This window comes from Archocentrus centrarchus, unplaced genomic scaffold (assembly GCF_007364275.1).
Source record: "Archocentrus centrarchus isolate MPI-CPG fArcCen1 unplaced genomic scaffold, fArcCen1 scaffold_97_ctg1, whole genome shotgun sequence".
In the NCBI taxonomy this organism is placed as follows: Eukaryota; Metazoa; Chordata; class Actinopteri; order Cichliformes; family Cichlidae; genus Archocentrus; species Archocentrus centrarchus.
The window spans coordinates 240,032-253,992 of NW_022060306.1; the positions used below are offsets into that span (position 1 = coordinate 240,032).

The following is a 13,961-nucleotide window of genomic DNA, read 5'->3' on the forward strand; positions in this document are numbered from 1 at the left end:
ACCTTCCTGGAAACATCAGAAAATCATGATGTCACAATTTGATGAAAGAGCTTTTGAAGTAGTTGTCAGGTTCTAGCTGACATTTATAGCTCTGCTGCATCAGAGCCTCCGATCCATGTTAATGGAAACCTGTGAGTGTGACTTTTTAGGAGGGTTTGAATTTCAATGGATTCTCCCAAACTGTATAGATGAAGATTTGCTCCCATAGAGAGAGTCAGCAGGACTGATGCAGACCACACACACACACACACACACACACACACACACACACACACACACACACACAGCACAGAGCCTTGGAAGCATTAACAGCTGCAGTCAAACATCTGTATGACCTCAGCCTGAGTCCAAGTCAAAGCTTGTGGAGCATCAATGAAACAGCGACCTCTGACCTCTGTATGGAGCCCAGTTCCAGGGGCTCCTCCTCCCCGTCTCCTGCAGACAGTGTTACACCCTGAGAAAGGGAAAGGAAATCAATAAATACACTCGAACGCGATGCTTCTCCTTCAGCAGCTTCATTGAGAATGAATATAATTATTTTGAAGTATACACACAGATACAAAACATTAATATGGAACACTATAACAAAAGTACACATCAGTCAGTTCTAGGACAATATCACAAAATGATCTCCCTTCATCTGTCTTCACAGGTAAATAATGATTTCAACCAAGGTACAGTATAATTTCCCCGTCCTCCCTTGCAGGTAAACCCAAATATGACATAAATGCCCAAGCAAATTATTAAACACAAATTTAAATCATCAAACTCCAAAGTATTGAAAATAACATTTATATACACACATCAACAGACATTTTTCCTTATTCCTATTCTCTCTACAATAGTTGTTCAGTACAAACTAACACGCACATGCATCGCCATCACCGTATGCACACATTCTGGCGGCGCAGTGCACTATGCTAGCGGCAGCATAGAGCACTTAGCTCAGCTAGCTAGCCAACAGTATGCTACAAGAAATGCAAAAGAAATAACACTTCAAAACGTCTTGAACAGGTAGTGAGTCAGTCTACAGAGAGTCAAACAAAACTCGGCACATATCTCCACAGCTTAGGAGCACAAACACTCATCACATACCTGAGAAGGAGAAAGGAAATCAATAAATACACTAGAACGCGATGCTTCTCCTTCAGCAGCTTCATTGAGAATGAAGCACCGCGGCCGGAGTGCCCCCCTCCTGCAGTGCAAGGTATGACTAAATGATCACATATCCCACACATTAACAAAAAGGCTCAACAGGTAGATCACCGATGGAAGAATGATAGGTTGTATTCTTAACAATTCCCATGGAGATATTTACCTCAATTATGAATTTTGATTAATAATCAACAGAATAATAAAATCAACCTATCACAACAGCAGAGATTTTTAGTAGCATTTCCCTTTACACAGTACAAACCTGTGCAGTTTTCCTGCTCGCACACTTTTAGTATATGGAGGCTGATGAACTCACCCAGCTGAAAAACTTCCACTTTCCTCAGTTTATCTTTGTCATCAGAAACAGCTGAAACGTTTTACAATGCAGTTATTAATGAACAAAGTTGTTGTGACTGTTTGAAATAGAGAGATGACAAACAGACTAAAATAAGCTGCAGAAACATGAAGCCACCTCTCAGAGTAGTTTCCTCTATTCCACTTTCATTGTTGCTGTCTGAAATGTAACGATTCCCTTATTCAGAGTTCTTCTAAAACAATCACACACATAGATATAGATGTCTAGAAGATCTATTTTCTCTCTCTGCTTCATCCTTTTGTCTGATTGAGTGAAACTGTTGCAGATGTGGAGAAACAGCTGCAGGTAAAAACAGCTCTAAGAGCCGAGCTCGTGATCTGAATGTCATTCTTGGATCTGACAGACGTGAACATTTTCACAGCACAGTTGTTCAACAGTTGTTCACCTTCTTCAACTCTTGTTGTTGGACACAGATAGAGATCCTTCTTCTTCTCTCCCTGTAAATAACACTCTTGTCTCTGACTGTCTGATTCCAACAAACTGCTGTTACACATCTGCACAAACATCCACTCACATCTGGATGAGGGCAAACAGCTGTTTTCATCCTTTCAGCATTCTTTGCAGCTGGAAGCACTGAAACTCTTCACAATGGACTCACTCAGCATTAGATTTGTTCTTGCTCTAAACAAAAACATTGGGCCACACTTCTTAATCTTTGAGTTCAGGTGTGAAGAAGCAGTCACGTGATTTCAGGAAACGGCGCCTCGTTTGGCTTTTATCAAGTGAAATTGTGAAAAACGATTTGGACCTCCACAAAGACTTGATGTGAAAACGCCCCCTTTGCTCCACACAGACCTCGAGGCTTTAGTATCAGATGGAACATCACTAATGTTTCCCTGTTTGCAGTCTCCAAAGGACGACCGCTCACCTGCATAACTCACCTGCTGAGTCTGCTCCTCTTCATCTACACTCTCTGGTCTGCATTCAGCTTCCCTGCCTGCCTCCTGAAAATACTCCCCCCATGGACTAACTAAGCAGCGACCCCTCCCTAGGACACGCTGGCTCATTTGGCCGAGTAACCGAGCACTACTCACTGCTCTGATCTTCACACTCCTTTTCTGTGGATTTGCTTTCCTTGGAGCTTCTGGACTAACACGTCTCTCTTCTGCCACAGAGACCTCCTGCCTCGAGGCACCTGCTCCCTGTGTCAGTCTCACCTTTGACCCTCGTCTGCTGAAAATCCCTGTTGTGAAAAATAAAGCCTGAAGCTGGTTCCTCTGTCTCTAATGTGTCTGCACTTGAGTCCTCCATTTGTATGGTCCTCACTGGCCTCTGACCTCTTTCTTTTCTAGTGTCCTCTGCAGCCCTGCATTACTTTAACAAAGCATTGATGATGATCTGATTGTGACAGTTTTCCCCTCAATGCTGTTTTTGCTTTGTTGCCACTCTGGTTGTTCATTTGTGAGGAAGGAGAGAGGAGGTTTCTGGAGGAGCTTAGATTGAGGAAGCATAGATGTGTCCTATGTGGAAGTCTTTGATTGCTCACTTACTGCCCTCAGGTGGTCACAGAGAGGAACTGCAGGTTTAAACAGACTGCAGCGCAAACACACTGAAAAAAATGAGGAGGTTGTTTCCCAGCAACGTTAATGAAACTCTGACTGTATTCAGAAATCTCAACACAATCAAAGACACAAAGTCACACAAACAGCATTAATATAAAGTGATGTTGGTCTCTGTAAACACACAAACACACATTTAGGCTTCAAAGCATTTCTGCTCCTAAACAGAATTCAGCTCCAAACCTCTGATGCTGAAATTGTGATTGTTGCTACAAATGTGATGCAAAGTACTCACATCCATGTAGAGCTTTTCTAATATTAACCAGTGAAATGTTGAGAGTGTCAAACTGTACATGTCTCTGTTTTCAGTGTCCATTCTGTTCATTATCATCAAGAAAGTTTGATTGGTTCAGCCAATCACACCTTTCTAAAGTGTGATGATGTCACACGCTGCAAAAAGCTGAAGCACACCTCCTCACTGAGGTCAAACTTTCAGTTGACCTTTAGTTTTTGGCTGATTCGGAGCTCTGAGAGGATTCTCAGGATGTTTGGGAATACTGACACAGCCCTCAAAAATCCTCTCCCTCCCTCTTCCCCCGGCCGCTTCCACTCAGCTACTTGTTGTTTTTAGTGTTTAGTCCCATTCATACACTCAGACTCTGCAGACACACTCATTTGATGACACACATATATGACTGTATGGTTTATTGGCTTCATTCAAACAATGAGCATCATCTCCAAACTGTGTGCTCTCCTCCTTTGGCACAGAGTCGAGCTGTGACAGAGTTAGAAGAAGGTTTCATGGCAACTTTGACCTGGACTCAGTCTGACCAGTCAGACACACACACACACACACACACACACACCTGCAGATACAGTCTGACTAAACCAGTTAAACCAGTTAAACCAGCTGTGATGTTATCAGTACAAACATGAATGCTTTCAGTTTGTGTGTTTGTGTAGAGACAGAGTTACAGTAAAACTCTGATGTTGTTCATGAGATCAGAGAGAAATGTTCCTGTGAGAGTAGAACTTAGAGGAAAATCCAAACTTTCAAAGGGCACAAATGAGAAAAGGAGAAAAGAGGAAGTTTCACTTTCACATTAAAGTCTGATGTTCAGGAACTTGAAGGATGTTAAATGAACTAAACTGCTGCTCCTGCTGAGCCCCTCCCACCTGTGCTGCTTCAGGTGGAGTCCCGCCTCCTTCCAGGAATCAGCTCACCTGTGTGTCAGTGTTTAGTGTCCAGGTGTGGAGTGGAGCTTCTTCTTCTTCTGCTCTGTTTGAAGAAACTGTAAGTTTAAGAACTTTATGTTTGCTTCTGCTCTGTGATGTTTGGAGAAAATGTTCAGCTCAGATTTCAGCACAAACTGTGGATCACTCTTTGTTTGCAGACAGATTCACATGATTATTGATCAACATCAGCTGTGAGCAGCTTATTTAATCAGAACAGCAGAAATCTGCTGCTTCATAGTTCATGGTAACAGAGTCGGTCCAGACTTCCCAGTTATGGAAGTAAGAACAAAGGAGACTGACTTCATCCACCATTGTGTGTGTGTGTGTGTGTGTGTGTGTGTGTGTGTGTGTGTGTGTGTGGCAGCAGCAGAGTTAGTTGATACTCAGAGGTGTTACTGTGGATTTCCTGTGGATGGGTCACAGTGGATCTTCTAAATGACTCTTTAATGCAGATGTGCTGCAGCTTCTAGATTCAACATGTCGGCCTCTGGTTCAAAAACACTGCGTCACAAACTGTTGGCTCTCCTCCAACAGGAAGTAGTGTTGACTGTTCCCACAGAGAGGATCATGTTACAGAGACTGGATTAGAGCGACCAAGGGCTGCAACTACTGATTATTTTAGTAATCAAGTATTCTATCAATTATTTTATTGATTAATTAACTGGCTAAGAAATACTTTTGTCTTACTAATGAGCAACAATAAACATTAAGGAGAAAAATGGGTCTTTGAAAACAAACTGCTCATTGGTTTCTATTTTAGAGTTGCAGTGTTTTAGTCAGATATCATGTGGTTGTACTCAGACTGTCACGGCTGCACAGAGGCAGAGATCTGTGAGAGCTTTACATCATTACAAATGTGAGTCTGTGGACATGAAGGCAGCTTTCTCCTCTAATCAGTGTTTCTACTAATGAAGTTTGAGACGATCATTTCTCGTGTTGTGATCGATCACATTGATGAAACAGTCACAGCTGACTCTTCTATGACTGCTGCATCAGAAACAGATTTAACCTTTAGAAACCATGTTTGTATTTCTGAGGAGTTTTTGAAACACCTGCTACAGAGTCTGAATGTGTTCCTGCAGCATTTCATGATGATGCTGGACTGTGATGGTCAAACCTACGGCCACACTCCAGCCAAGTCGGTAACTCCCTTATGCACTATTCATACAAATGCCATTATTTTAGTTTGCATTAAATTGGTTGGTTTAAATGCATTTGATCTATTTGTAAGCGCACATTTAGTTCACTTGTATTTTTCTCAGCCCATGGTTCATTTTTGTTTATGCTCATAATTAGTTTGTTTCTTTGCTGGTACTTACCTGCTGTAACACCTGGGAGTTGCCTGACAAAAGATGTTGGCCATGGCTGACCACACCTGAACACAATGGACAAACTGGACTGCACCACCAGTTCCTGTAGAGGGGAGGGACTTAGTTTCTTTAGTTAAATAAAGCTTTTTCATTTAAGTGAATATTTGTATTTGGAAGCTTTAAGATTTTTCTTTTTTTTTTTTTTTTTGGTGTTTAGTTTATTAACAAACTTAGCTGTATTGTGGTGTTTAGTGTAGTTGGTGTATTCTGTTTAGTTATCCCTGTTGTGTGTTAATGGTCTGATCAGCCAGCATATTTACGCCTGTGTGCAGTGGCGGTTTCTGATATGGGCGACATGGGCAGCCGCCCAGGGCGGCATTTCATCTAGGGCGGCATGACCGCCCCCCTTCCCCCAATGCATTGCGATCGCCGCAGCAGCGCCTACCGCACTACTCCACTTGTGGGGTAATGGGCGCCCTCTGCTTGCTGTGTATTGCATGTAGCTTTCTGCAATGGTCAGACAGGTTGTAACAGAAGGAAAGGGGCAGGCGGGGTCCGTGTATTTTGCGGCCAACGGATTTTCGTTTAGGAATCAGAAAACGAAAAACGGGAAACGCCTCGTTTCCCGATTTTAGTTTCAAAGTTTAAAAACGGAAAACGGAAAACGAACCGTTTCCCGATTTTCATTTCAAAATGGGAAAATAAAAAAATGGAAAACGAGCCGTTTCCCGATTTTTGTTTCCTGATTAAAAATTTAAAAATGGATTTTAAAAATCCGGCGTGGAAATCGGATTTCTCATTTTTCTTCATTTTTGTATCTTGACCCGGAAATGATCGAACTCTCGCGGCACACGCAGATATTGGCGGTACGTTTGATTTGATTAGGAGCCATGATTCACGTATACATCTAAGAAGACATGTCGTTGCACGAATATGCAGATTTTATTGCAGTAAGCAGAATAAATGGCAAGTGTTGTAGCGAAATCGCATCAATGTTATGCACCCACTTCGGAACAAGACGGGGTTTTTCTGAGAGGAATGTGCGGAGATGGTGTGCTGAGCAGGGGCTGCTCACACAATTCTGTTCAGACAGCCAGCTTGAAGTTGAAGTCGCTGAAGGTATTGCTGAGGTAAGTTTTTCATTGTTATAATTATTTTTATGATGAATGCTTTTTGTGAAATATGCAATGGCTACATTAATATAGCTAAAAAGCTGACTACAAGCTAATGGGAAGCCAGACATCAGTCGTATGCTACAATTTACAGATTCAATTAAATGGCTAATACACTGTTAGCCCTGCGAGAGACTGGCGACCTGTCCAGGCTGTAACCCACCTCTCACCCCTCTGGCAGCTGGGATAGGCTCCAGCTGCCAGAGGGGTGAGGGTGAGAGTCTCCCACATTGAACTGGATACGTGGATAAAAATGCATGGAAGGACTATACACATAATTTATCCAAATAATATATTTCACTTGTCACATTATTAACATGATAAGTATTAACAGTCTTACTTATCCAAACATTCCACTGGAAATGTAAAGTTATTTTTAACAGTATTCTTCCCTATTTAGTGCCTCTATGGATAAACTGTCAGCTTCTGTGCTTAAACTTTTTTTTAAGTCACTATGTTGGGCTTTGCAAACATAACAAGCTTCCCATTTTTTTTCTCCAAGCATGTAGTGACCTGTGAAGTCTGCCCCCCCCCCCCCCCCCCCCCCCCCACACACACACACACACACACACACACTTCTAGACTGGATCATCTTTTGGTCGAAAAATGATGACTGGATATCTTTCTGCAAAAGGCATTAAAGCTTCTGAAGGCAGAGTGGGCAAAGTGTTGAGAAGCATTCATCAACCCTATCATGCAGCAAGACAGCAGGTAATGTTAAATACCAGTTTTCCAGTAGAGCACTGGTGTTGAGAATCTAAATCTTGCAAATATATTGAGTATTTATAGTTTGTTTGATTTTAGGGTGCCCGAAATCTCAACCCCATACCCTACAATGCAGAATACATGGGTCATAAGCTTCACTTAGATCAAAATGAAAAACTTGTTATGTTTGGAGTGACCCATGTCATGGCTATTGATGGTTTCAGCAAGAAGATTGTCAGTCATTCCACCATGCCGGTAAAAAACAACATCATCATTTACGAGGATGTGTACAGGTAAAATAACCTGACTACTGCTACTAGTATTCATTTATTCCTCAGTCTATTATTGCTCCGTCCAGTTTTAACTAAATACTTTTTTTATCGTTACTTTAGGAGTGGCTGGGATGCTTGTTAGGTTTAAAGGGTTTATGTTTGTGTGTTTTATCTTCAGACCTGCTCTGCTTTCTTGTGGACTGTGGGATCAGGTCAGAGTTGACTGTGGGAAGGAGTTTTACCTGGCACTGTTCATCCAGGAAAGGCTGGCACAATACAGATACAATTGTCAGAGGCAGCCCTACATTCAGACACCTTCTACAAGGGTAACAATGTGGTGGTAAAATATTTTCTTTTTTTTGTAAACTCATTTCAGATGAGAATAAGTCGAGTCATGCTGTTTTAAAATATGCACAGAACCATGTGATTGAGAGAATGTGGTCAGAGGTAAATGCCCGAGTCAACTATCCTCTGAAGACTGCTTTGGTACAACTGGTGGACATGGAGGAACTGGACATGGAGGACAGCACATCCAAGTACTGTGTGTCAAACTTGACATGCCAGATGGCCAGGATTGGTATCACTAATGTTGTAGAGGCATGGAATGCACACAGAATCCCAGGTATGATTCATTCCTTTTTACTGGCTCTGTTACAAGAATATTTTGTTCACAAAGCAATTTAAATTTAGTTTACCACTCTGTAGTAAATTTTGATATGAACTGCATTTACAAATGTGTAGCTTATTTTCATATCTGTATATTCACTACTGACTGAAATTTTCAATAGATGGGGCAGCTTCAATTTATAAAATACCTCATCGATTTGTCCTGAGTTATTTGGGTATTTTGCTATTTTGTGTAGATTTCCTTTTATTGTTGTATTTATATCTAGATCTGTTCAACGAACACATAATCACCCCTTTGAAGCAACACTAAAGTAATAAGATAAGCTCATATTTCTAAATGCTGTGAATCTGTTGCAGTTATGTTCACTTTACTATACCAAGTAAATTTTAACTCATTCATTTGTAAACCCTTAAAACACACTTGTGTGTCATGCAGGAAAAGGAATACCAAATGAACTGGCTAAAGGGGGGTGTCCTGCAAAAATTGCTGAGGAACTTCTGCCTAATGGTGCCGCTGCAGCTGACCTGTATCAGCAGGAGGTGGGATCAGCCTTGAAGAGAGATTCCATTTTTGGACTGGAGCCTTTCTCCTCTGAAGAAGCCAAACAGTGGACTGAAACAGAGTTTGGTTCTCATTTTGACTTGTTTTCACTTTACCAAAACGTGGTTCATCATAACTATGGACCCTTTAAAGATGCTGTTAGGTTTCTTATTGACATCACCAGATGTTGTGTGTGATCCATTAGTGGTATTCAATGAAGAAACGAGTAAACTTCTCCAAAAAAAATTTATTACAGAGAAAACTACAAGCTGTTTCAATTTATAACAGTTCAAATAATTTGTATTTACAATCTTGTTTCTGATTGTTGGCAATAAAGGAGAACTTGCAATTCTCTGATTCTTTTTTAAAATTCTAATTTTGTGTAACACCCAAGCTTGTATATCATTTAAACAATGTAACATTTAATAATTACATAATGAAAACCGCAGTTACCGACTACTGTTCCACTCCCAAACCATGTTATAAACATCAAACTGGGCTTGAAACCTAAGGACAACCAAGTAAAAAAGACAATGTGATTACAGAGAAAACCACCCATCAAACAGGATGAGGAAACGTGTTACTGATAAGCTGCAGAGGCTGCAGGTTAGTATATATGCCAACACTACCCAAGCTGATTTTATAAAAGGTTCCTCTGTAGGAAAACCTGGTCAATTAAGCTGGTGTGATGTTGGCTTGAAATACAAACTCTGCACCCTCTTTAGCTTTGTAGTGACAAACGCCCATTTATATTCAATGTTAGATGAATTACACATCTATATCTCTTTGAGGAGAGAGAGAACAGCATGGAGACCCTTAACTTGGTGTACCCTACGATCAAATTCTTCAGCTCTGCATTTCAGACAGTGATCTGCAGTTAACAGCCACTGCTCCACACATGTTCGGCATCCAACTAGAGACTCGCAGCACGTGGAAAACATGGGTTCCTCCATTAGAGCTACAAGGTTTTAAAAAAAGAAATTGATGCAGAAAAATATGTGCCAGTTACTTTAAATATAAAATAAGAAAATTAAACACATTTAAATTTGCTGTAATATGTAATGCATACCTTTGCAAACGAGGCAGGCAAAGGCATCCTTTACAGAATGCAGGTGGGCATCAGTCACTGCTTTGCGTGTGTGCTTTGCAAGCTCAGACAGCTGGTTTATTGCTGAGGTGATATCTTGGAGGCTCTCAGCAGCTTGCTTTAGTTGGTCAATTTTGCCAATGACCTCTTGTATGCTCATACTGTCGTCGGCCCTTCGACTTAAATGTAGAACGACAAAATAGTGAAATCGCCAAATGCATGAATATTTTTCTTATATCTGCCTATGAGGCCTTCAGTTTTTCTTTTAAAAAATATTTGTCAGGTAAAATGACTTATACTGTTTGCCCTTGTGTAGAGAATGAGTTTGACTTTACATACATTACCTTGCTTTAGCTGTTCTTCCATTCTGGAACTCCACAAAGTCATCCTCAAAGATTGCATAGATTTTTCTGGAGTTCTGTTTCCAGTAATGGGAACCTTAGGAGAAGACAATGTATTTCTATATTTATTAATTTTAATGGTAAAATGTAAAAAGCAAGTTTTTGATCACTTAGCTTACTTCTTGTGCCCTCCGAGTCTACTATTTCATTTCCTTGGCTGTCTGTCAGGGTAATCACCTCATCACAGCCCAAGGCATCCTTCACCTTCTGTGTTATTCCTTCCACATTTGCTTCAGCTTCCAAAAAGCGAATGATGACTGTTTTGGAAGTACTGAGCTTGTGATTTACTATTTTGGCAATATGGATAGCCCTGTGGAGGAATTAGATCATTAAAAAAATAAGATGAAAAAATATGGCTGTAGAGAGATTTTACTAGTAAAGACAAGTTGAATATTTAACAGCTAACCTTTGGAAAGATCTTGCTGGGAACAGGTTGCTTGCTCGTGGCGTTCCAGCTGAAGGCCGTGGTGTGTCAGTCAGAGCAGAAGGTGAGGGTCGGTGCATGAAGGCAAATGGAATACCAGTAGTGGGTAGGGATCTGCTTGCAGGAAGTGGACTATGAACTGGATCTCCATGGACCTCATAATGACTGTGATGTGAAAGATTTAGGATGGAAAAATGTCCTGCTGGCTCTGGAAATATTGCAGTGTTTGCATCATCTGTAATGTACAGACTACTGCAATTAACCTGTTTAATTTGGCAAAATAAAAAAAAAATTATAAAGTGCTAATTATTCACAGATTTTATGTTATTTAGAACAAACATCTGCACAAAATAATATTGGAAACATTCAATTCTAAATCATATTTCAATGTACTTTAAGTGTTTAGACATACCACAAAGTTACTTTTAGCTAACATTAGCATTTACTCGATCACATGCCATTAAGCTAACCAAGGCTCCGTAAAGCCAAAATAAATATTCTTATATATAAATCTATCAGTTATAAGTTGAACAGTTACGGCACCTGAAAAATCCTGCATATCTTGTCCACAGACATGTCATCTTCCTTAAGTGTAACACGTCTGCTTTCTCGAAAAAGGACATAACTGCCCGTTGCCATCCCGCAGACATCCAAAATACACTTGACAACGATGGAAACTGCAGCACGCCCTCTACTGTCATGAAACTGTCAAATGTATGGGGACAACTTCCGGGTGAGAATTGGGGAAAAAAATAAAAACTCAGAAATCCGATTTCCACGCCGGATTTTTAAAATCCATTTTTAAATTTTTAATCAGGAAACAAAAATCGGGAAACGGCTCGTTTTCCATTTTTTTATTTTCCCATTTTGAAATGAAAATCGGGAAACGGTTCGTTTTCCGTTTTCCGTTTTTAAACTTTGAAACTAAAATCGGGAAACGAGGCGTTTCCCGTTTTTCATTTTCTGATTCCTAAACGAAAATCCGTTGGCCGCAAAATACACGGACCAGGCGGGGGATTCTCTGTCTCGCTGTCACTGCTTCACTAGATCGTCACACACACACACAGCGCTGCCCCGCCCCCTTCTCCTGCGAGTCAAGTGAAGCAGTGATGGCGTGAGAGTGAGACAGTCAGCCGGGTTCATTCATTCATGCCTGTACAGTTTTGGCCTGGTTACAGCCAACAGTAACTGCTGAATTATAAATAAAGGCAACTCACCCAAAGCTCTGTATATTTACCTCCGCCAAGGAGGTTATGTTTTCGGTCGCGTTGTCTGTTTGTCTGTCTGTTTTTCAGCAGAATTACTCCAAAAGTTATGAACGGATGTCACTGAAATTTTGTGGAGCGGTTGGAAATGACAAGAGGAAGAAGTGATTAAATTTTGGTTTCGATCCAAATCACGATCTGGATCCAGGAATTTTTTTAAGGATTCTTCAGTATTGCGGGATACAGGCAGAGCCTTCCCCTTTAAGAGACACCACCCACTTTTCTCTGCCCCGTGTGTGTGTATGCGGGCTAGCGTGGGAGATGAGCTCGAGGGAAAAAGTGTGTTCGGTGGCGGTGGAAAAAGGAATAAAAGTTCTGTTGCTAAAATCCTTCGACTTGCTGCATTTCTCCGCCTTGCTAAAGGTGACCCACATGGATGAGCAAGTTAGTTACCAGCCACGAGCCAAGCGAAGTAGAGACCAGAGGTCTCCCTACTACGGTTAGGAGCCGCGATCTGGGCGAGGTAACACACTATTGCGGGATAGGGGGTTATTGTTGTCTGGGAAAGATGAAAGATTATTTCAAAGTATTTAGATACACGTATTACAGCGTCAGTGACCCTATGGCTTTGGCAGAGGTTTGCGCTCTCTGAGTGCTTCTAGTTAAATATATATCACACCTGGTGCTATTAACATGAGTTTCAATGGAGGTTTTGTTGTGTTGGGCTGGCAACTGTCAGTCAGATCTTACAACCCTGGGGATGGGCGGTGGTTATAACCTATTCAGCTTCAGTGCAAATTACGGCAGATGGAAAGGAAAAGGTCAAAGCCATCAGGTGTGCAGTTTAGGAAAAAGAGAAAAGAACAACAGGAGAAATAAGCAAAGATGAAGGTAAGCAGAAGCTGTGTAATATTTCAGTTTCTTCCATGTTTTTTCAAATAAAATTTAAAAGAAATTCTGAGTGTGCCTGTGATGGTGGGGAGACCTTCTGTTAAAAGCTGTCTGTCAGACCATGGCAGAAAGCTACATGCACCACACAGCAGGTGCTCATTACCCCCCAAGTGGAGTAGTGCGGTAGGCGCTGCTGCGCGATTGCTATGGGGTGTGGGTGGGGGTGGGAGGGCGCCGGCAGGGATGCTCGCCCAGGGCGCCAAACAGGCTAGGACCGCCACTGCCTGTGTGTCATTTCTTAGGTGGGGCAGTTATGTTTTGTTTGTGCACATTTTTGCCTGAGTTCAGTTTTGTTTCTTTGACCTCTTTTATGAGTTCAGCATTTTGTCATTTTGATTTTTTGGGTTAGAATAAACAACCCTATTTTTCTAATATTTCCTGTGACTCCTCTTGGTTTTTGACTCGTCCCCCACATGGACCATTAAATGTAATACATGAATAAATCAAACTGAAGTACAGAGACTTGGCTCAACATAAATGTGAAAAATATCAATAAACAATCAAATGGGGAAAGATTACTGTGATAAATTATTAATCAGTGAGCAGTCATTGTTTGGAAATGGTGAATATTTTTTTTTTTTTTAGGGAGTGTTTTTGTTTTTCTCAGGAATTTACAGACTGATAGAAACTCATCTGGATCATCTGATGTGGTTTTAATGATGTGTTGATGTTTTTCACTGTGATCAAAGTGAATGTTGGAGCTGAGAGTGAAATTGTAGGTTACATTTTAGGGGTCTCCATATATTTAGTTGCACACAAATAGTTAAAAGGACACAGACAGTAACATGGTTAAAACAGAGATACACACAGAGCAAAGGAGGGAAGAAGAAAGAACCTGTTGATCATGCTCTGATTCCTCATCACTCCCTCTAACCGAGGAGAGCCTGTACTGAGATTAAGTACGAGTCCAAATAAAATCAAACTGTCCAAATGATCCATGACGATGAGCAAGTTCTGCTGCAAGAAGTTACCAGTACAGAAATATGCAAACACAAAAAGC

At 41.0% G+C, this 13,961-nt stretch overlaps 2 protein-coding genes across 6 annotated transcripts; one reads left to right on the forward strand and one right to left on the reverse strand.

Moving 5' to 3' along the window:
* Positions 1–6,136: 6,136 nt before the first annotated feature.
* Positions 6,137–9,247, forward strand: LOC115778035 (uncharacterized). Of its 4 annotated transcripts, none has more exons than XM_030726057.1 (6): positions 6,137–6,706; positions 7,331–7,459; positions 7,553–7,746; positions 7,904–8,051; positions 8,143–8,347; positions 8,789–9,247. In XM_030726057.1, exons 1-6 carry the CDS (start codon positions 6,494–6,496, stop codon positions 9,088–9,090), a joined length of 1,191 nt encoding a protein of 396 aa, XP_030581917.1. In that variant the 5' UTR covers positions 6,137–6,493; the 3' UTR covers positions 9,091–9,247. The 4 variants fall into 4 exon arrangements, with proteins under 4 accessions (XP_030581917.1, XP_030581919.1, XP_030581918.1 ...); XM_030726059.1 differs by having other exon boundaries at positions 7,678–7,746; XM_030726058.1 differs by having other exon boundaries at positions 7,383–7,459.
* Positions 9,227–11,742, reverse strand: LOC115778037 (uncharacterized). 2 transcript variants are annotated; one of them, XM_030726062.1, is made up of 6 exons: positions 11,349–11,742; positions 10,788–10,970; positions 10,501–10,691; positions 10,325–10,418; positions 9,963–10,159; positions 9,227–9,851 (listed from the first exon to the last, which is right to left on the reverse strand). In XM_030726062.1, the coding sequence occupies exons 1-6, from the start codon at positions 11,504–11,506 to the stop codon at positions 9,670–9,672; spliced, it is 1,005 nt and encodes a 334-aa protein (XP_030581922.1). In that variant the 5' UTR covers positions 11,507–11,742; the 3' UTR covers positions 9,227–9,669. The 2 variants fall into 2 exon arrangements, with proteins under 2 accessions (XP_030581922.1, XP_030581921.1); XM_030726061.1 differs by having other exon boundaries at positions 10,788–11,068; positions 11,349–11,740.
* Between the last annotated feature and the right edge of the window lie 2,219 nt (positions 11,743–13,961).

Excerpts from the sequence above, each read along its gene's own strand:
- LOC115778035 (XM_030726057.1), top strand. The coding sequence starts at position 6,494 with ATGTCGTTGCACGAATATGCAGATTTTATTGCAGTAAGCAGAATAAAT. Across the intron at positions 7,460-7,552 it reads ATCATGCAGCAAGACAGCAG|GGTGCCCGAAATCTCAACCC; the intron begins GTAATGTTAAAT and ends GTTTGATTTTAG. Across the intron at positions 8,052-8,142 it reads TTCAGACACCTTCTACAAGG|AACCATGTGATTGAGAGAAT; the intron begins GTAACAATGTGG and ends AAATATGCACAG.
- LOC115778037 (XM_030726061.1), bottom strand. The coding sequence starts at position 11,444 with ATGGCAACGGGCAGTTATGTCCTTTTTCGAGAAAGCAGACGTGTTACA. Across the intron at positions 10,692-10,787 it reads CCAGCAAGATCTTTCCAAAG|GGCTATCCATATTGCCAAAA; the intron begins GTTAGCTGTTAA and ends ATTCCTCCACAG. Across the intron at positions 9,852-9,962 it reads TGCCTGCCTCGTTTGCAAAG|CTCTAATGGAGGAACCCATG; the intron begins GTATGCATTACA and ends AAAACCTTGTAG.